Here is a 15849-nt window from a genome sequence, read left to right as displayed (position 1 = left end):
GGATCCAGGGGCTTGGAAGAGTTCCAGGGATGCAGGGGCCTGGAACACTTCCAGGGATCCTGGCCTGGAACACTTCCAGGGACCCAGGAACACTTCCAGACCCAGGGATCCTGGCATGGAACACTTCCAGGGATCCTGGCCTGGAACACTTCCAGGGATCCTGGCCTGGAACACTTCCAGACCCAGGGATCCTGGCCTGGGACACTTCCAGGGACCCAGGAACACTTCCAGACCCAGGGATCCTGGCATGGAACACTTCCAGGGATCCTGGCCTGGAACACTTCCAGGGATCCTGGCCTGGAACACTTCCAGACCCAGGGATCCTGGCCTGGGACACTTCCAGGGACCCAGGAACACTTCCAGACCCAGGGATCCTGGCATGGAACACTTCCAGGGACCCAGGAACACTTCCAGACCCAGGGATCCTGGCCTGGGACACTTCCAGGGACCCAGGAACACTTCCAGACCCAGGGATCCTGGCATGGAACACTTCCAGGGATCCTGCAACACTTCCAGACCCAGGAATCCTGGCATGGAACACTTCCAGGGATCCAGGGGCCTGGAACATTTCCAGGGATCCTGGCCTGGAACAATTCCAGGGATCCTGGCCTGGAACACTTCCAGACCCCGGGATCCTGGCCTGGAACAATTCCAGGGATCCAGGGGCCTGGAACACTTCCATGGATCCAGGGATCCTGGCCTGGAACAATTCCAGGGATCCAGGGGCCTGGAACACTTCCAGGGATCCAGGGATCCAGGCCTGGAACACTTCCAGGGACCCAGGGGCCTGGAACACTTCCAGGGATCCAGGGATCCAGGCCTGGAACACTTCCAGGGACCCAGGAACACTTCCAGACCCAGGGATCCTGGCCTGGAACACTTCCAGGGACCCAGGGGCCTGGAACACTTCCAGACCCAGGGATCCTGGCCTGGAACAATTCCAGGGACCCAGGAACACTTCCAGACCCAGGGATCCTGGCATGGAACACTTCCACGGACCCAGGAACACTTCCAGACCCAGGGATCCTGGCCTGGGACACTTCCAGGGACCCAGGAACACTTCCAGACCCAGGGATCCTGGCATGGAACACTTCCAGGGATCCTGCAACACTTCCAGACCCAGGAATCCTGGCATGGAACACTTCCAGGGATCCAGGGGCCTGGAACATTTCCAGGGATCCTGGCCTGGAACAATTCCAGGGATCCTGGCCTGGAACACTTCCAGACCCCGGGATCCTGGCCTGGAACAATTCCAGGGATCCAGGGGCCTGGAACACTTCCATGGATCCAGGGATCCTGGCCTGGAACAATTCCAGGGATCCAGGGGCCTGGAACACTTCCAGGGACCCAGGAACACTTCCAGACCCAGGGATCCTGGCCTGGAACACTTCCAGGGACCCAGGGGCCTGGAACACTTCCAGACCCAGGGATCCTGGCCTGGAACAATTCCAGGGATCTAGGGGCCTGGAACACTTCCAGGGACCCAGGGGCAGGCGCAGCTCCCGTGGCTCCCTCGCAGCCCGCTCAGCTCACATTCCATGTGCAGAACAGCTCTGGAGAGCAAAGAGCGCTGACAACTGCGGGTCGGGAACGCGAAGATCCCTGAATGACACAACTCCCCGTGGCTGAGGTCGCCTCGGAGCTCAGCTCGGTGCCGAGCCGGCGGTCACTGACCTGCAGCGGCCCGGGCTGGCGGCGGGCAGGGCGAGCCCGGCCCGGAGCCGAGCCCGGCCCGCCCGGGAGCGGAGAGCGGCTCGGCCGGCAGGCTGCCCGGGGATCCCGGGGCCGCTCTCCGCAGCAGCGGCCGGCGGGCCGGGCACGGCGGCTCCGTCCCGCGGCAGGGGCGCGGCGGCCGCCCGCGGGACAGCGGCGCTCCGCGTCCCGGCTCTAATAACGGCCCCGATCTCGCCGTCCCGACCTCTAGCTCCCTATCCCGGCCCCGATCTCTCTATCCTAGTCCCGTTCCTGCTGTCCCGGCCCCGATCTCCCTATCCCAGCCCCGTTCCCACTATCCCGGCCCCGATCTCTCTATCCCGGCCCCGATTCTATCTATCCCGGCCCCGATTCTCTCTATCCCGGCCCCGATTCTCTCTATCCCGGCCCCGATTCTCTCTATCCCGGCCCCGATCTCCCTATCCCGGCCCCGTTCCCGCTGTCCCGGCCCCGATCTCACTGTCCCAGCCCCGTTCCCGCTGTCCCGGCCCCGATCTCTCTATCCCAGCCCCGTTCCCGCTGTCGGGCCCCGTTCCCACTGTCCCGGCCCCGTTCCCGCTGTCCCGGCCCCGATCTCACTGTCCCAGCCCCGTTCCCGCTGTCCCAGCCCCGTTCCCGCTGTCCCGGCCCCGTTCCCGCTGTCCCGGCCCCGTTCCCGCTGTCCCGGCCCCGTTCCCGCTGTCCCGGCCCCGATCTCCCTGTCCCGGCCCCGATCTCTCTATCCCGGCCCCGATCTCCCTGTCCCGGCCCCGATCTCTCTATCCCGGCCCCGATCTCCCTGTCCCGGCCCCGATCTCTCTATCCCGGCCCCGATCTCCCTGTCCCGGCCCCGTTCCCGCTGTCCCGGCCCCGATCTCCCTATCCCGGCCCCGTTCCCGCTATCCCGGCCCCGTTCCCGCTGTCCCGGCCCGCCCGGCGGCACCGGAAGCGCGCGGTACCATGGCCACGGCGTCGCCTTAACCGGCGTCCGGCGGGAAACGCGCGGGGGATCCCCCCTTCAACAGCGTCCGGCGGGAAACGCGCGGGCCGGGGAGGGTAAATCGGGCGGCGGCTCCGCGCGCGGCCGATTCGCCGGCCCGTGGCGAATCGGCGGGGCCCGGCCCGTGGCGAATCGGCGGGGCCCGGCCCGTGGCGAATCTGCGGGGCCCGGGACGGGCCGCGCCCTCCCCGTGCGCGCGCGCGCGGCGAATCTGCGGGGCCGGCGCGCGGGCGGTGAGTGCGCGCGAGGGAGCGGGCGCGGGAACGGGCGCGCGCTCCTGAGGGACCGGGAGGGACCGGGAGCCTCCCTGAGGGACCGGGAGCGTTCCCGTGGCCCTGGCGGGACCGGGAGCCTCCCTGAGGGACCGGGAGCGTTCCCATGGCCCTGGCGGGACCGGGAGCCTCCCTGAGGGACCGGGAGCGTTCCCATGGCCCTGGCGGGACCGGGAGCCTCCCCGTGAGGGCCCAGGAGACACCGGGAGCGCTCCCCAGAGCCCTCCATGGGGAAATCCGCGCTCCGTGCCCGGTGTTGGGCCGGGGCTTGGCGGAGCGAGTGATTGCCGAGGGAGAGGAACTCGATGTGCCCTTGGAAGGGAGAGCTGGAGGATGGAGTAGAAGGAAAAGCCCCCCCCCCCCCAAAAAAAAAAAAAATAAATAAAGCGCGACCCGTTAGCCTCAGGTTTTGGTTTTATGGGGTGAGAAGCGTGAGGCGGGTGTGATCTCACGGAAATAGGGGAGTGCGGCGGGAAGATGTGTATTTTCCCTCAGGGTGCCCACACGCGTGAGGCTGGCCTGGTGCCTGAGGTCAGGCTGAGCCCGCACTCGCCTCTGGCGCTGGTTTCTGCCTCGATCCCTTCTCCTTCAGAGCAGGGTCCCCGCCAGATGCAGCAGACAGTGAATGATCCGCTGAGCGCCAGCTACAGCTGCTTACCCAGCTCCTGACTAGCGCCTCTCATCTCACCCTGTCCTTTCACTGTCTTAAATGCTTCTGGCCTCTTAAAATCGATTTGTGTGGGTGTCTTTTCAATCTAATGGCAATCCTGTTGTATCCTAGTAACCCCCATGATAAAAGAACTTTCTCTATAAGCTGTGGGGGGTTTACCTTAACACAATTCTTTGACTTGAGATTTTTACTCTGAAACATTTCTTTGACTTGATGCTTTTACCCTTCTTTTTCCTTTTCAGAAACACTTGCATAGTGTTCTCTGTGTGCAGCTGGATGCAAAGGTTTAAACAGACATTTCAGCTTTCCTTTTATGGAGTAGGTGGTAGTTACAGCTGATTCAGATGGATAGTGGGGATTACAAGTGTGAGGGATTTGTAGTGTCTCTCCATCACTCTTCTTCCCAGAAAAATGCAGCTCTTCTCAAAAAGATGGGGGGAAAAATCCCAAACACAGGGATTGTTTATTTTGATCAGAGGGACTCCTCTTAATGAAATACATATTTGGAAGAGCCCCGGGGCCTTCCAAGAAGGGAGATTTCCCAGTCCTTGCTCCCTTCTGGTGACCCAGCACACCCAGACCTTGTGTCCCTTACAGCAGAGGTTTATTCTGAGACCTCTGCTTCCTGCAGTGTGAATATCCTTGCTTAGAGGGGCAGTGCTGGATTTTTAAATCGTGTTTAGCCTACTGGAAAGGTCTCCAGGCTCTGTAGGATTAAACCTGAGCCGTGCAGGAGTGGTGTGAACAGCTCTGCAGGAAGCTCTGGGCTGGGTTGGCTGAGGTGCTGAATACTCTTTCATCACCCTTTAAAAGCTTTTTTTCAGAGTTGGAGGGAAAGGGGAGAAGCAGCAGGAAATACTGAAAGAATACATTTAGCAGACTTCGGATCAAAGCAGATTTGCACATTCCTGGGAATGTTCAGTTTCTAGATGTAAGGCTGATTTATAGCTGAAGGTGCAGCAGAGCCGTGTGATTTCCCTGTGGAATGTGTGAAATACCTGCACAGGGACAAGAGCTTCAGGCACTTCAGATCAGGTTGTGTTGATGTGAATCAGAGCCTTCCTCAGGTGTCGAAGCTCTGTGAAACTACAGTTTCAATCTTGCCAAATCAGTCACAGAAAGACAGGGATCAGGTTTGCTGCAAACACAGATCATGAAGCAACGCTGACTGTGGGAAAATGGCACCGACAGTTGAAACTTTGAGCTTCCTGCCTTTGGCAGAGGACAGAAGTGCTCCTTGCAGTTTCTGTTTAATTATCTACATACCTGCCCTGGGAGAATTGTCACTGGTCTTGTTTTCTCACAGCCTGAGCAATGAGAGAGTGGAGTTGCCATCACTTCTCACTGTTTACTCCAGGTGATGGGCATGTCCATTCTCTGAAACAAAAAATTAGGGGTTTAGGGTAGAGAGGCTGGAGAGGGACTTTGGATAAGGGCATGGGGTGACAGGACAAGGGGTGATGGCTTTGCACTGCACAGGGCAGGGTTAGATACTGGAAAGTTCTTGGCTGAGGCCCTGGCACAGGGTTCCCAGAGATGCTGTGGGTACCCCATCCTGCCAGTGTTCCAGGCCAGGCTGGATGGGGCTTGGAGCAGCCTGGGATAGTGGAAGGTGTCCCTGCCCTGGCAGGAGGGTGGAATGAGATGATCTTGAAGGTCCCTTCCATCCCAAACCAGTCTGTGATTCTGTGACCATCTGAATAAAACCTGGTTCCCTGTTACCACCATATGTTGCAGGCTGTCCTTCAGAATAACATGTGTGACCTACCTGCCCATGAGGAATTCTTGCATCTTACATGCCAGAATCATCTGTGTCCTTGGCCTCCAGTCTCTGAACTGGCTCCCCGTGCAGGGATAAAGTGTGGTGTCAGGAGGCAGATGTCACATCCCTGTGCTGCTAGGAGGGGCTGTAGGGATGGTTCACTCTTCTGAGAGCTCCCTGATGCTATTTTTAGTTGCTTCATTTTCTTTCTGTTGTAGAAATAATTGTTGCTGTCTCTTTGTTCATGTTCAGGCAGCTTGTGTAACCCTTCCCTTCCCCCTGCTGAGAGACTGCAATTGCTAGAGCTCTCTAAAACATGAATGTCTTGCCCAAAACTTGGCAAAGCATAATAGAAGATTAATTCTAAGTAGTCCTTGCTAAAGGACTAAAAGAATTTTTTTTCCCAAAGTGATTGCACTTCAGTTGCTCATTTTTCTTCCACAAGTGGAATTAAGCTAAGGAACTTGTTCTTGCCAACACGTGATATTAGTTTGCATTGTCATCTGTGATAACAGGTCTTAGATAACATGGAAATTAAGGGAAAAGGAGACTAGGCTTCAGTCTTCTAGGAAACCTGCAGGAATGCTTTCAAGCCTTAACTTGTTCAGTGTGTTGGATTAGGAATGTGAGTCTTCCTTGAGGATGCTTGTTTAAATTCTTAGATCCATGGCTGTTAACTTTTTTCCTTTTTCTTTGTCTGTTGCATTCCATTTTCATCGTTCTGTGTTTTTCTTACATTTAATTCACTACAGTAACCACGACATTTGCTGTAGTTGAGGTGTTTGATGCAGCTACACAGAAAGCAGGCCCTGCACCTTGTGCTGCATCTGTTCAGTGACTGCCAGTTTATATTTGCCTTTTTTCCTCACTTTTTACAAATCACATCTGAAGTCACTGAAACTCTAAGGCTAGAAAGTGTTACGACTTTGCTTCTTCCCCAGCTCCTGCCCTAGCTTATTCAGTAAGCTTGACAGCACTTATAAAAATAAATAAGGTATTCTGTAAGTCACTTCAGCTGTGTGAAATGCCCTAAAAGTCTTTAAAGGACAGCAGTTAGAAGGTGGCTCTGGTAAGGTTTCATACTGGGAATTATCTTGGATGGTTATTTAACTGAATACATTCCCAACAGGTAACTTCCCTTTGAGTGAATGGCTTAGGAGTTGCTAGTAAAGTTGTATTTAAAGACACTTTAAGGATGCACAATATTCCATTCTGATGTAAAATGTTGCAGTTCATATTTATGTTTTTTTATTTAAAACTCCACTTTTGTTTTCACCTTTAGGTGACTAAGTCACAGGTGGTGGAACATGGCTGGACAAATATCAGAGTCTGATCAGATCAAGCAGGTGAGATGCTGCATTTGGGAGGGCTGGCTTTGAAAGTCCCGTGCTGCTCTGTCACAGGGAGTGGAAGGTGTAGTGCACAGGGAAGGACAAGAACTCTGAGTTACCTGAGTTAACACAACTAAAAGTTCAGCAGGTGACCATTGACAAACAGCATGTTTTGTATATGAGCAGCATTTGGTGCTGAAATCTTCTGACTGAGAGTAAATTTTTCTAGTGACTTGTCCTTCACTTTTTCTTATACCATGCAGCTCTATGTAAGAAAAATAAACACAGGGTTTTTTTCCCCTAATATCCATTGTCCATTTTTTATTTACAGTTCAAGGAGTTTCTTGGCACATACAATAAACTTACAGAAAACTGCTTCGTGGATTGCATAACGGATTTCACTAGCAGAGATGTGAAACCAGAAGAGGTAGGTGATGGCTTCTAATGACCCTTTGGTAGAATTGCTGTGCAGCATTCCAATTTCAGAAGCAACTTAGAGAGTTTTGATCTGTAAATTAAGATCCAAAGCCAGGCAGCAGCCTTCAGTGGAGTGTGGGTGTCTGGCATGGTGCTTCCAAGTGAGTGTCTGATCCCAGACCAGCTTGGACAGGGCTTGGAGCAGCCTGGGACAGTGGAATGTGTCCCTGCCCATGGCAGGAGCTGGAAGTGGATGCTCTTTAGGGTTCCTTCCAGCAAAACCATTCTAGAACTGGTTATCACACACAGAATCTGCCCAGTCCCCACTGAATATTGGCTGCTCCTTGCAATTCCATGTGTTTAATTCCCTGAGCTGTCAGTGGAGGTTCTTGTGCTTTAACTTCTCATGGATGGTAACTCCATGGACATGGAAGCTGCCCACCTACAGCCTCCATCTCATTCTTTGAGGAATCCTGCTGAAATATTTGTTTACCTGCCCACGTTCCTGCTTTGTGGGAACACAGCCCTGGCTTTAAATCCACTTCTCTGCACTGCAGGGAGCACCCTCACGTCGTCATCTGCAGAAAGATTAAGTTCTCCATATGAGCAGTTGCATGGTTTTGCTTCTCCTTGCCCGCTGAAAGACTGTTTCAGAGCCTAATCATTTTGTTGGTTAAAAATCTAATAACCTGTGCTTAACCAAAAAAAACCAAAACAACTAAAATTTTAAATTAACCATTGTTTTGGATCCTTTTCTGCCTCCTTGGAGTTCAGCTTCTCACTGCAGGCAAAACTCATGTCTCCTTTCAGCTTTGGGTCTGCTGCCCTGAACAGAGCTCTCTTAGCTTCCCAAGACAGATTTCTTCTTTCTCTAATCTTCTCTGGATCTGCTTTAGTGGAATTATATTACAGGTTATAATTACTCTGGATTAAAGATTACATAGGTCCAAAAAACATTCTTAGATTCTTGGAACAGCCTGGACTAGGGGAGGTGTCCCTGCCATGGGAGGAGGTTGGAATGAGATAATATTTAAAGTCCATCCCAAGCCAAACCATTTTCTGATTGGGACCTGCCTTTTTTCTGTTAACAGTGGAACTAAAAAGGAACTTTCTTATGGGAAGTTCTGCCCATATTGCCCATTATGGGGTTTCCTGCAGAGCACCTGTCTCTGGAAACAGGACACTTGTCTAGATGGACGCTGCTATGGAAATTCCCATGTTCCTCTTGAGAGTTGTAGTTTCTTATCAAATAATTGAGATCAAAACCTCCACACATCCCCTTTGGGATCCTGCACTTGAAAAAACCCAACTTCTGATCTCTTTCCTCGCCCAAGTCCCAGTGCAAGTCTGGACTCTGCAGCAGCGTGTCGCACACGCCGCTCCCTCTGGCAGCGAGGCTTGGGGCAGTTCCAGAAGTTGTTTCCTAGGGAGACTCCACTCCTGCTCAGCAGGTTTGGCTGTAGCTGGTGCCAGGCTGAGGACAGAGCAGGGCAGGTGCTGGGTGGTGTGTGGAGCTCGCTGGGGTTTTGTCTGGTTCATTCCATCCCTTCTGCTTTTCACATCCCTCTGTCCTGAGCAGAACCAAAGCAATGTCTGCGTTCCTGGGCAAAGGGATTGGCTTTCCTTTCTACCCAGATTTGTTACCTTTGCAGTGATAGCAAGGTTTTGAGCTGTGGCACAGAATATCCAGTTAGTAGGACTGTAGCTCAGAAATAATCTCACAACTCTTTCTACACTTTAAATTTGAAAAATACTGTGGATGGAATAGGCTCTGGTGTTTGTTTCTTTATTTATGTCCCAGTCCAGCTGACTGATGTACTCTGGTGGCAAGGCAGGTACCAGAAGGCTGATAGAGCCAATGGGAACAAGAGTAAAAAAGGGTTAAACTGAGTTAGCAGAGAGCAGATCATATTTGGCTGTCAAAGCCAGTATGTGTTTGTAAGCAGAATTAAAACAAAACTTAGTAATTTAATAATTTATTATTAATTTCAAACTATGTAGTTCAGTTCCACAAGAGCAGCCCAGGGACAGAAGGATGGTATCTGCTAGGTCCAGGGCATTCTCCATGGAGACTTCATTTTGAGAATGAATATTAGTAAATGTTTCAGGCATACCAGAAAAACTCAACTTTGCATTTTCTACTGCCCTTATCTTGATAATACGAGATGTGCTCATCTGTTTATCCCTGTCTGTGGTGGTAATCTGGGTCCTGGTTGGGGATGTGTTTGACTCACTGTCTGAAGCCCTGTGTTTTCCCTCTTGTTGTAGATAACTTGCTCAGACAACTGCCTGCAGAAGTATCTAAAGATGACCCAGAGGATCTCCATGAGATTCCAGGAGTACCACATCCAGCAGAACGAGGCTCTGGCAGCCAAGGCAGGACTGCTCAGCCAACCTCGTTAGAGCAGAGCACTGTGCTCAGACTTAAGCTGTGCCAGTGTTCCCTGGGCAAGAACACATTGGGGGATTCCTACTGTCAGGATGTGTGTCCAGCAGCTCAGAGCAGAGCTGTGGGGACTGCTCAGGCAGTGGGAGCAGAAGGGTTAAACAGGAGCTCAGTCCTGCTGGCCTGGCTGTGGAGTTTGTTTCCACAAGGAAATGATGCAGATACAACTTTTCCCAGGGCCCACAGACTGGTGTCTGAATTTCAGGGGTGGTGGGAGGGCTCACCTGCCTTTTGCTGAGACTGGTTGAGATGAATCAATGTAATGTGGGGAATAGTTTTATATTTAATTCAAATAAAATCAACGGGAGCCATATACATGTGTATATGTGTATGTGTACATGTTCTTTCCAAAGAGCCATTTCTGGGACATTTGAAAGCAGTGTTTTGTTTGCTGGGGGCTTTTTGCTCAGCTGCTCCAGGGCTCTGTTCGTTCACTGCTGCTTTAGGAGCTGAGAGATGTCAGAGGGAGCTCAGGCAGGGGTGCCCCAGGTTATCTTTGGGTCATTTACAGGGGACATGGGGCAGTAGCAGCACTTGTGCCTGAGGCAGCTCCTGTGCACCCTTTGTTTCCCTCAGGGTCCTCCCAGCCCGGCTTCCTGGCCTGACACACTCCAAGCACGGAGCTTGCTGCAGCTTTCACAGAATCACAGAATGGCCAGGTTGGAAGAGACCTTAAAGATAGAGTCCAACCCAATCCCCAACACCGGAACTAAACCAAGGCATTGAGTGCCACATGCAGTCTTTTTTTAAACACCACCTTTCTCCCGTGAATGCCAGCAGGAAATTCAGGCTCTGCACAGCACAGTCTGTCCTGCTGCTGCACGAACCAAGAGAGGTTTGGAAGGCAGCTGGACTGGGCTAGGAAACAGAGCAGTGCTTTGGAAGGATTCTGACAGCTGAAACCCTGCAGTCAGGGCATTAGGGCAGCACAATGACAGTCAACAGGCACCCTGTGCTTCAGTTCTCACTCATAAAATACAGGAACAATGGGAACTGAACATCGGGAACACCAATTTTGAGATTCCAGGTGATGAGAAGTGAACCAAAGCTATTTCATGTCAGCTGCCAGGTTCTGTTATTTATAGAGGCAACAGCAAGGAACAGAAAGAGCAGGAGGATTTTTTTGTTGTTACCTTCTCTGCCTTTTTATTTCCAGCAGCAGCTTGAATGATTAACTCAGCTGTCCAGGCTGTGGATTCCTGGCCCCTGAGGGCAGCACATGCCCCTGCCACTTGCAGCAGACAGACACTGCTGTGCTGCAGCTCTCCCTGGAACCCTGCTCCTGTGCTTGCAGAGGTGGAAGGAGCCAGTGTGAGCCTCCAGTCTCACATCCCTGTGCTGGTACTCGCTCTATCACAGCCCCTTCCTCCTTTGCCTGTGCCTTGTTACCGTGGAGATGATGAGAGCTCACTCTGAAACAGTGAAGGCTAAAAGCCAGCCCAAATGAGGCAGCAAGTCTGCAATGTCCTGTTTTTGAAAAGGAATATCAGGCTAAAACTGTCCAGATTGCTTGCCACAAATGTTGCAGCCAACTTAGAATCAATACATGCCTAGTTAAGACTGAAGGCTGTCCTTGAAGCAGTCTCTTTTTGTTAAACATCTGAAAGTAATCCATGATTGAGATTTTCCACTGGATCTTCATGGGCAAAGAGGTGCTCAGAAAAGTGCCTGAAGAGTTTAACTGATGGAAGTGGAGGATTTTCATGTCTTCTGAACAAAGCACATTGGGGATGAAGTGAGGGTTTTTCTCTCATTTCAGTATTTGGAGCTAGGAAAATATTTAAATATTAGGACAGATTTCCTTGAAAGAAGGTTAAGCAAGTTTTAGAGGGACTTAGTTAATAAATTACCCCCTTTCAGGTTTGGATAACCTGAAAGAGTTTTGTCAAAGCTCTGTTTCCTCTACGAAAGTCTTGTGGTCTTTCACATCCAGGTGACAGGTTGCATACAGACAATACAAATATATTTGAGCTTGGAAATAAAAGCATCCATGTAACTAAAGCATCCAGGTGATAAAAACGGTTTTACTCTGGATCCTAATAGAGACAACAGCATTTTATGAAATGCCATTAAGTGGTGTAAAGAGGAGGTGAATCACCTTGCTGAGGCACAATAGCTGCAGGAATGGATCCCACTCTGATAGAAGAAGGAGCAAAGGGTGAAAAATGGGAAGTTGCTGAGGAAGGAGTAGTGGGAAAGCTGTGGAAAAAGTGAGCCAAAGTGGAGGTGGGTAGGGAGGGAGCAGGAGGGCAGCCTGCCAAAAACCAGCTCAAGGAAACTGAGCTGGTAAACAGACACTCATTTGGGGGAGATGCTCACTGCAGCAGCAGGGAGGGAACACGGATCCTTCCTGCTGCAAACACAATTCCTCCTCAGCCCACACACACCAGAACCATTTCAGCAGCAAGGGTCAGATGAGAGCCTTGCTCCAAAGTGCCCTGGACAGCACAGAGCTGGCACAGCCATCAGATCAATCAACTGGAAGATTATAATAGAGGCTCCTTGAATTCTCTCCAGGAAAACAGCAAAGCCCCAATTTATGTAATCCCCTGCTGAGAGCTTCAACTGCCGAGCTCTGTTGGAAGGCAAGAAAAGGAGCGACTGCAGAGCTGTCAGGGAGTGTGGGTGAAACACTGAGTGTGGCTGGAGCTTCAGAGCAAGGAGGCAAATCCTGTGTGCTCTGACATTCCCCACTCTGGGAACTGGAGCTTAGCAACAGCTCTTGTTTCAGCATCTTCTCTTAGCTAGTTGGGAAGTCAGCACATGGCATTTGAAGAATCCAGTTCAAACCTTAAGAAGTCCATTAAGCTCAGCTCCAAAATTTGTTGAATGAGTCTGGCCCAAACTCTAAAAGCTGTAAAAGTAACTAAAGCCTCTTACACCTGAACCTGCATCAAGCCTGCACCTTGGATTTCCAAAGGATAGTGCTAAAAGAACTCAAAAAGTCACATTCTCCTTCATATTGGAGGGTTTTTAAAATTATGTTTTACCTTAACTTCACACTCCTTTGTGTTTTGGTGTCAGGGAGCAGCAGGTAAAATGTGCATGTTAGGTAAAATGTACGTTACAGTTTTACAGCAACAACTGGAATTAGATCAGGGGAAGTACATTAGTGACTGTTTCTGCAGATTAAACTGTTGCTCTCTTACTGGCCGTATTGCACCAAAAGGCACAGGGAGGTGGCTGGGTCACACCAGAAGGCACTTGGAGGATGGATCCTGGGCACCAGGGAAAGGGCAGGGTCACCCTTGGAGCACTCAGAGACCACAGAGACTGCTGGGGCACGAGGAGATACTCCTGGGGTTGAAGTAGATGATCTGTGAGAGTCACTTCCAATCCAAACTGGTTTTTGATTCTCCAGAGACATAAGAAAATGTCTTATGGAAGATCTGGAAGAAAAGACAATACATTTCTCTGCTTGCCTGCACATCCCCAGCTCCAGCAAGGCTCTGGGGCAGGCAGGACATTGCAGGGGATGCAGTGAGCAGTGTCATCCCTGGGCACTGGGACAGTCCAAAATATAAAAATAAATTTTGTGAAACCAGCTCTGGGCTGAATGTAACATCAGCTGATCACTGAGAGGCACAGAGAGGCGTTACCCTGCACAGGGATGCTGCCCAGCCAAACCACAGCCACTAAGATCAGCTCCTTCCTGCACTGCCTGTGGGTAACTATTCCATAATTATTCCCACAGGATTAAGTGAGGCTGCTCTCACATTCTGAGTTAATCACATCCAAATACCTGCACAAGCCAACATAAATTTTTATCTCTTACTTGTTCCACTGCCAAAACATTTCCTTATCAGAGAGGGATTGTCATGCCCACCTGAGGGCAGCCACTGCCCCCATCCATGCCACTGGGGTGGCACACAGGGGTCACCTGCAGGGTGGGAAGAAGAGCACGTGCAGAAGCAATCAAGGGTTGGGGATTTCCTTATTTTTCCTTTTAAAATAGCTTTATTTATTCATAAGGGAAATAAAGGAGCATCAAGAGTGATGGTTTTAAGTTACACATACACATAAACAAGTTCCTTGTTAAAGCAGAAACAAAACACACTCTTGTGCAATATAGCAAAGTATTTCACACAAATTCCACATCTTACCCCTCCTTATGAAAATGGCATAGCTGGTAAATTAGGTCAAGATGTACCCAGATGAGGGATTAGAGGAGGAGTTCAGGAACAGCTGAAGACACAGACAGTGCTGGAATGGAAATGCTGTTGGGTTACTCTGAACAGCAGGGAAAGTGAGACATCACGAAACCCACAGCAGCAACCCAGAGCAGTGTGTCCCCCACAGCAGGCTCAGGGTCGGGGTTAAACACACGAGTGACAACCCCCTGCAGGCTGTCACAGCTGCAGCACAGCTCCAGGGCAGCTTTTCTTTGCTGGCAAACACTGAAAGAGGGAAAGTGAAGCAAAGCTGCCCTGCTTAGTGCAGTGAGAGAGTTGTGCTGGTGCACTGAGGCCAAGTGGCATCAAACAAAGCCACTTCTCATGTTTGAAAACTCTTGGTAGGGGATAAGCAGCAGCAGAAGGGTTTTAACCAATGCAAACAGCTGCAGAGCTGAAGCAGAACCAACCTGCTCTGAGCCAGAATTTAGGGTTCCTCTGCAATGGGAAGAAGCAGGAGTAACACCATAAACAAAGATAATTCAAAACTAAGAGGACACCAGACACGTCCTGCTCCTAGAAAAACTGCTTTCATAATCAACAGTTTGATCCTTCCAGTTTTCTTTAAATATAGCATTGTATTTGCCATTGGGCTGGCTAATCCTAAAATCCACCACTCACTGGCATTGAAACAAACACACCATCAGACCAAAAACACTAGAACACAAAAAAACAAATTTACATATCCATTCAAAGCAATAGTTGGGACTAATACTTGTGCCATTTGGGGAACTCAGATCTCCAGAGTAAACAAAAGACCTCAAATAAATCCCAGCTACTCAGTAGTAACTGATAAAGATGAGTAATTTTAAACACTGAGACCTCTTGAAATCCCATCTTATTTGGTGTGAGGTGAATATGGGAGAATGACAGATTTTCTCAGTCTGAGAGCAATAGCTTAACAGTGTGGGCTAATTACAAAATGTCATTTTCCTTAGCCCTAGAATTACAGTGAGTCAGCCTCTGGCAACATCCCCTTTAGTTCCAGTTTTGTTATGTCCCCCACATCTCCAGAGCCTCACACTGTAGCAAATAATAAAATCCCAAGACCAGAGAAGGAAAAATAACCAAGATTTCAGTGCATAATTTTTGCAAAGGGCAGGGGCACAGTGAAGTGACAGCTCAACATACTTTTGTGAAGACATTAGTCTTTTATTTCAGCTGGTAAATCTGGCTCATGTTGCATTTCTTTCAAGCCATCAAACCTGCTCTTTTCTTAAAAAGAAGACAACAGCATTTCTTAGACGTACAGCTGCTGCCCAGAAAATCCATTTGGCTGCCTCAGCTATCCAAGAATATTTTTAATGGGGAAAAAAAGAACATATTATAAAAGTATGAATTTTTTAAATGTAATATTCCACCTGGTTTGACAGACCTGTCTGCAAAGAGAAGGCTGTCTCAGCAGTGGATTTTTTGACTGAGGCACAGGAGTTGACAATCCTTAGATTCAGATTCTCTTCCCAGCTCCACATCAAAGCCATCCTGAGTAATTTTGGTAGCCATTTCTGCATGACTCCCCCTACAAAAAATGAGAATATGTAACCATTTAAAAAACTTCTGCCTATTCTAATACTGCACTTTCAAAAAAATGAGACTGAAGCATGCACAACAGCGATTTAATCACCTTTTCTCCTGCTCCCTGTGAAGATCAGATACATCATCCTTCATAAAGGCATACATTTCTTTGCTCTTATTATGCTTTTCATTCACTGATAATTACTACTGAAAATCTGTTTCACTTCTGTCAAAACAATGACTTGTTATTATTGTTCTGACAACTCTGCTTCTCTTGCCTGATCTGTTCAGGCTGATTAAACAGGAGAAACTTTCCCAGCCACCAGCAACCTGATGGAGGAGCCAAAACCAAGCAGGGATTTAGCTGGGTGTTTCTAAACTTTCACATTAGAAAATAAAAACTCATTAGTACAACTATAGCTGATACACTTGATGGAAAGTGAAAACTAAAACAAGTAAGGAAATGAGTCTTACCTTATGTCCTTGCATGGAAGCATTCTGAGTTTCTCCATCTTTCAGATTTTTGCTAATACAAAAATAAGTTATCTGCCAGCAATCTGACAGTATCAATT

At 49.8% G+C, this 15849-nt stretch overlaps 2 protein-coding genes across 5 annotated transcripts in view; one reads left to right on the top strand and one right to left on the bottom strand.

The window, feature by feature from the left end:
• The window catches only part of KIAA0586 (KIAA0586 ortholog), a 69535-nt gene extending 67828 nt beyond the window's left edge, over positions 1 to 1707 (bottom strand). For all 3 annotated transcript variants that reach the window (XM_077783908.1, XM_077783909.1, XM_077783910.1), the window contains exon 1: positions 1675 to 1707. The gene's annotated coding sequence lies outside the window, so the exon portion shown is untranslated. The remainder of the gene's footprint in view (positions 1 to 1674) is intronic.
• A 1128-nt stretch (positions 1708 to 2835) lies between these two features.
• On the top strand, positions 2836 to 9903 carry TIMM9 (translocase of inner mitochondrial membrane 9). 2 transcript variants are annotated; one of them, XM_077783907.1, is made up of 4 exons: positions 2836 to 2925; positions 6679 to 6742; positions 7059 to 7154; positions 9413 to 9903. In XM_077783907.1, exons 2-4 carry the CDS (start codon positions 6704 to 6706, stop codon positions 9545 to 9547), a joined length of 270 nt encoding a protein of 89 aa, XP_077640033.1. In that variant the 5' UTR covers positions 2836 to 2925; positions 6679 to 6703; the 3' UTR covers positions 9548 to 9903. The 2 variants fall into 2 exon arrangements, with proteins under 2 accessions (XP_077640033.1, XP_021390337.1); XM_021534662.3 differs by lacking the exon at positions 2836 to 2925 and adding an exon at positions 3910 to 3952.
• Positions 9904 to 15849: the final 5946 nt, after the last annotated feature.

Source organism: Lonchura striata, chromosome 6, assembly GCF_046129695.1.
Source record: "Lonchura striata isolate bLonStr1 chromosome 6, bLonStr1.mat, whole genome shotgun sequence".
NCBI classification, from domain to species: domain Eukaryota; kingdom Metazoa; phylum Chordata; class Aves; order Passeriformes; family Estrildidae; genus Lonchura; species Lonchura striata.
Note: the sequence above shows the minus strand (reverse complement) of the source record. Positions and strands in the feature narration are given on the sequence as shown.

Bases quoted from the DNA above. Each gene is read 5' to 3' on its own strand.
- TIMM9 (XM_077783907.1), top strand. From the start codon at position 6,704: ATGGCTGGACAAATATCAGAGTCTGATCAGATCAAGCAG. The intron at 6,743-7,058 runs GTGAGATGCTGC...TTTTATTTACAG, and splicing joins AGTCTGATCAGATCAAGCAG to TTCAAGGAGTTTCTTGGCAC. The intron at 7,155-9,412 runs GTAGGTGATGGC...CTCTTGTTGTAG, and splicing joins GAGATGTGAAACCAGAAGAG to ATAACTTGCTCAGACAACTG.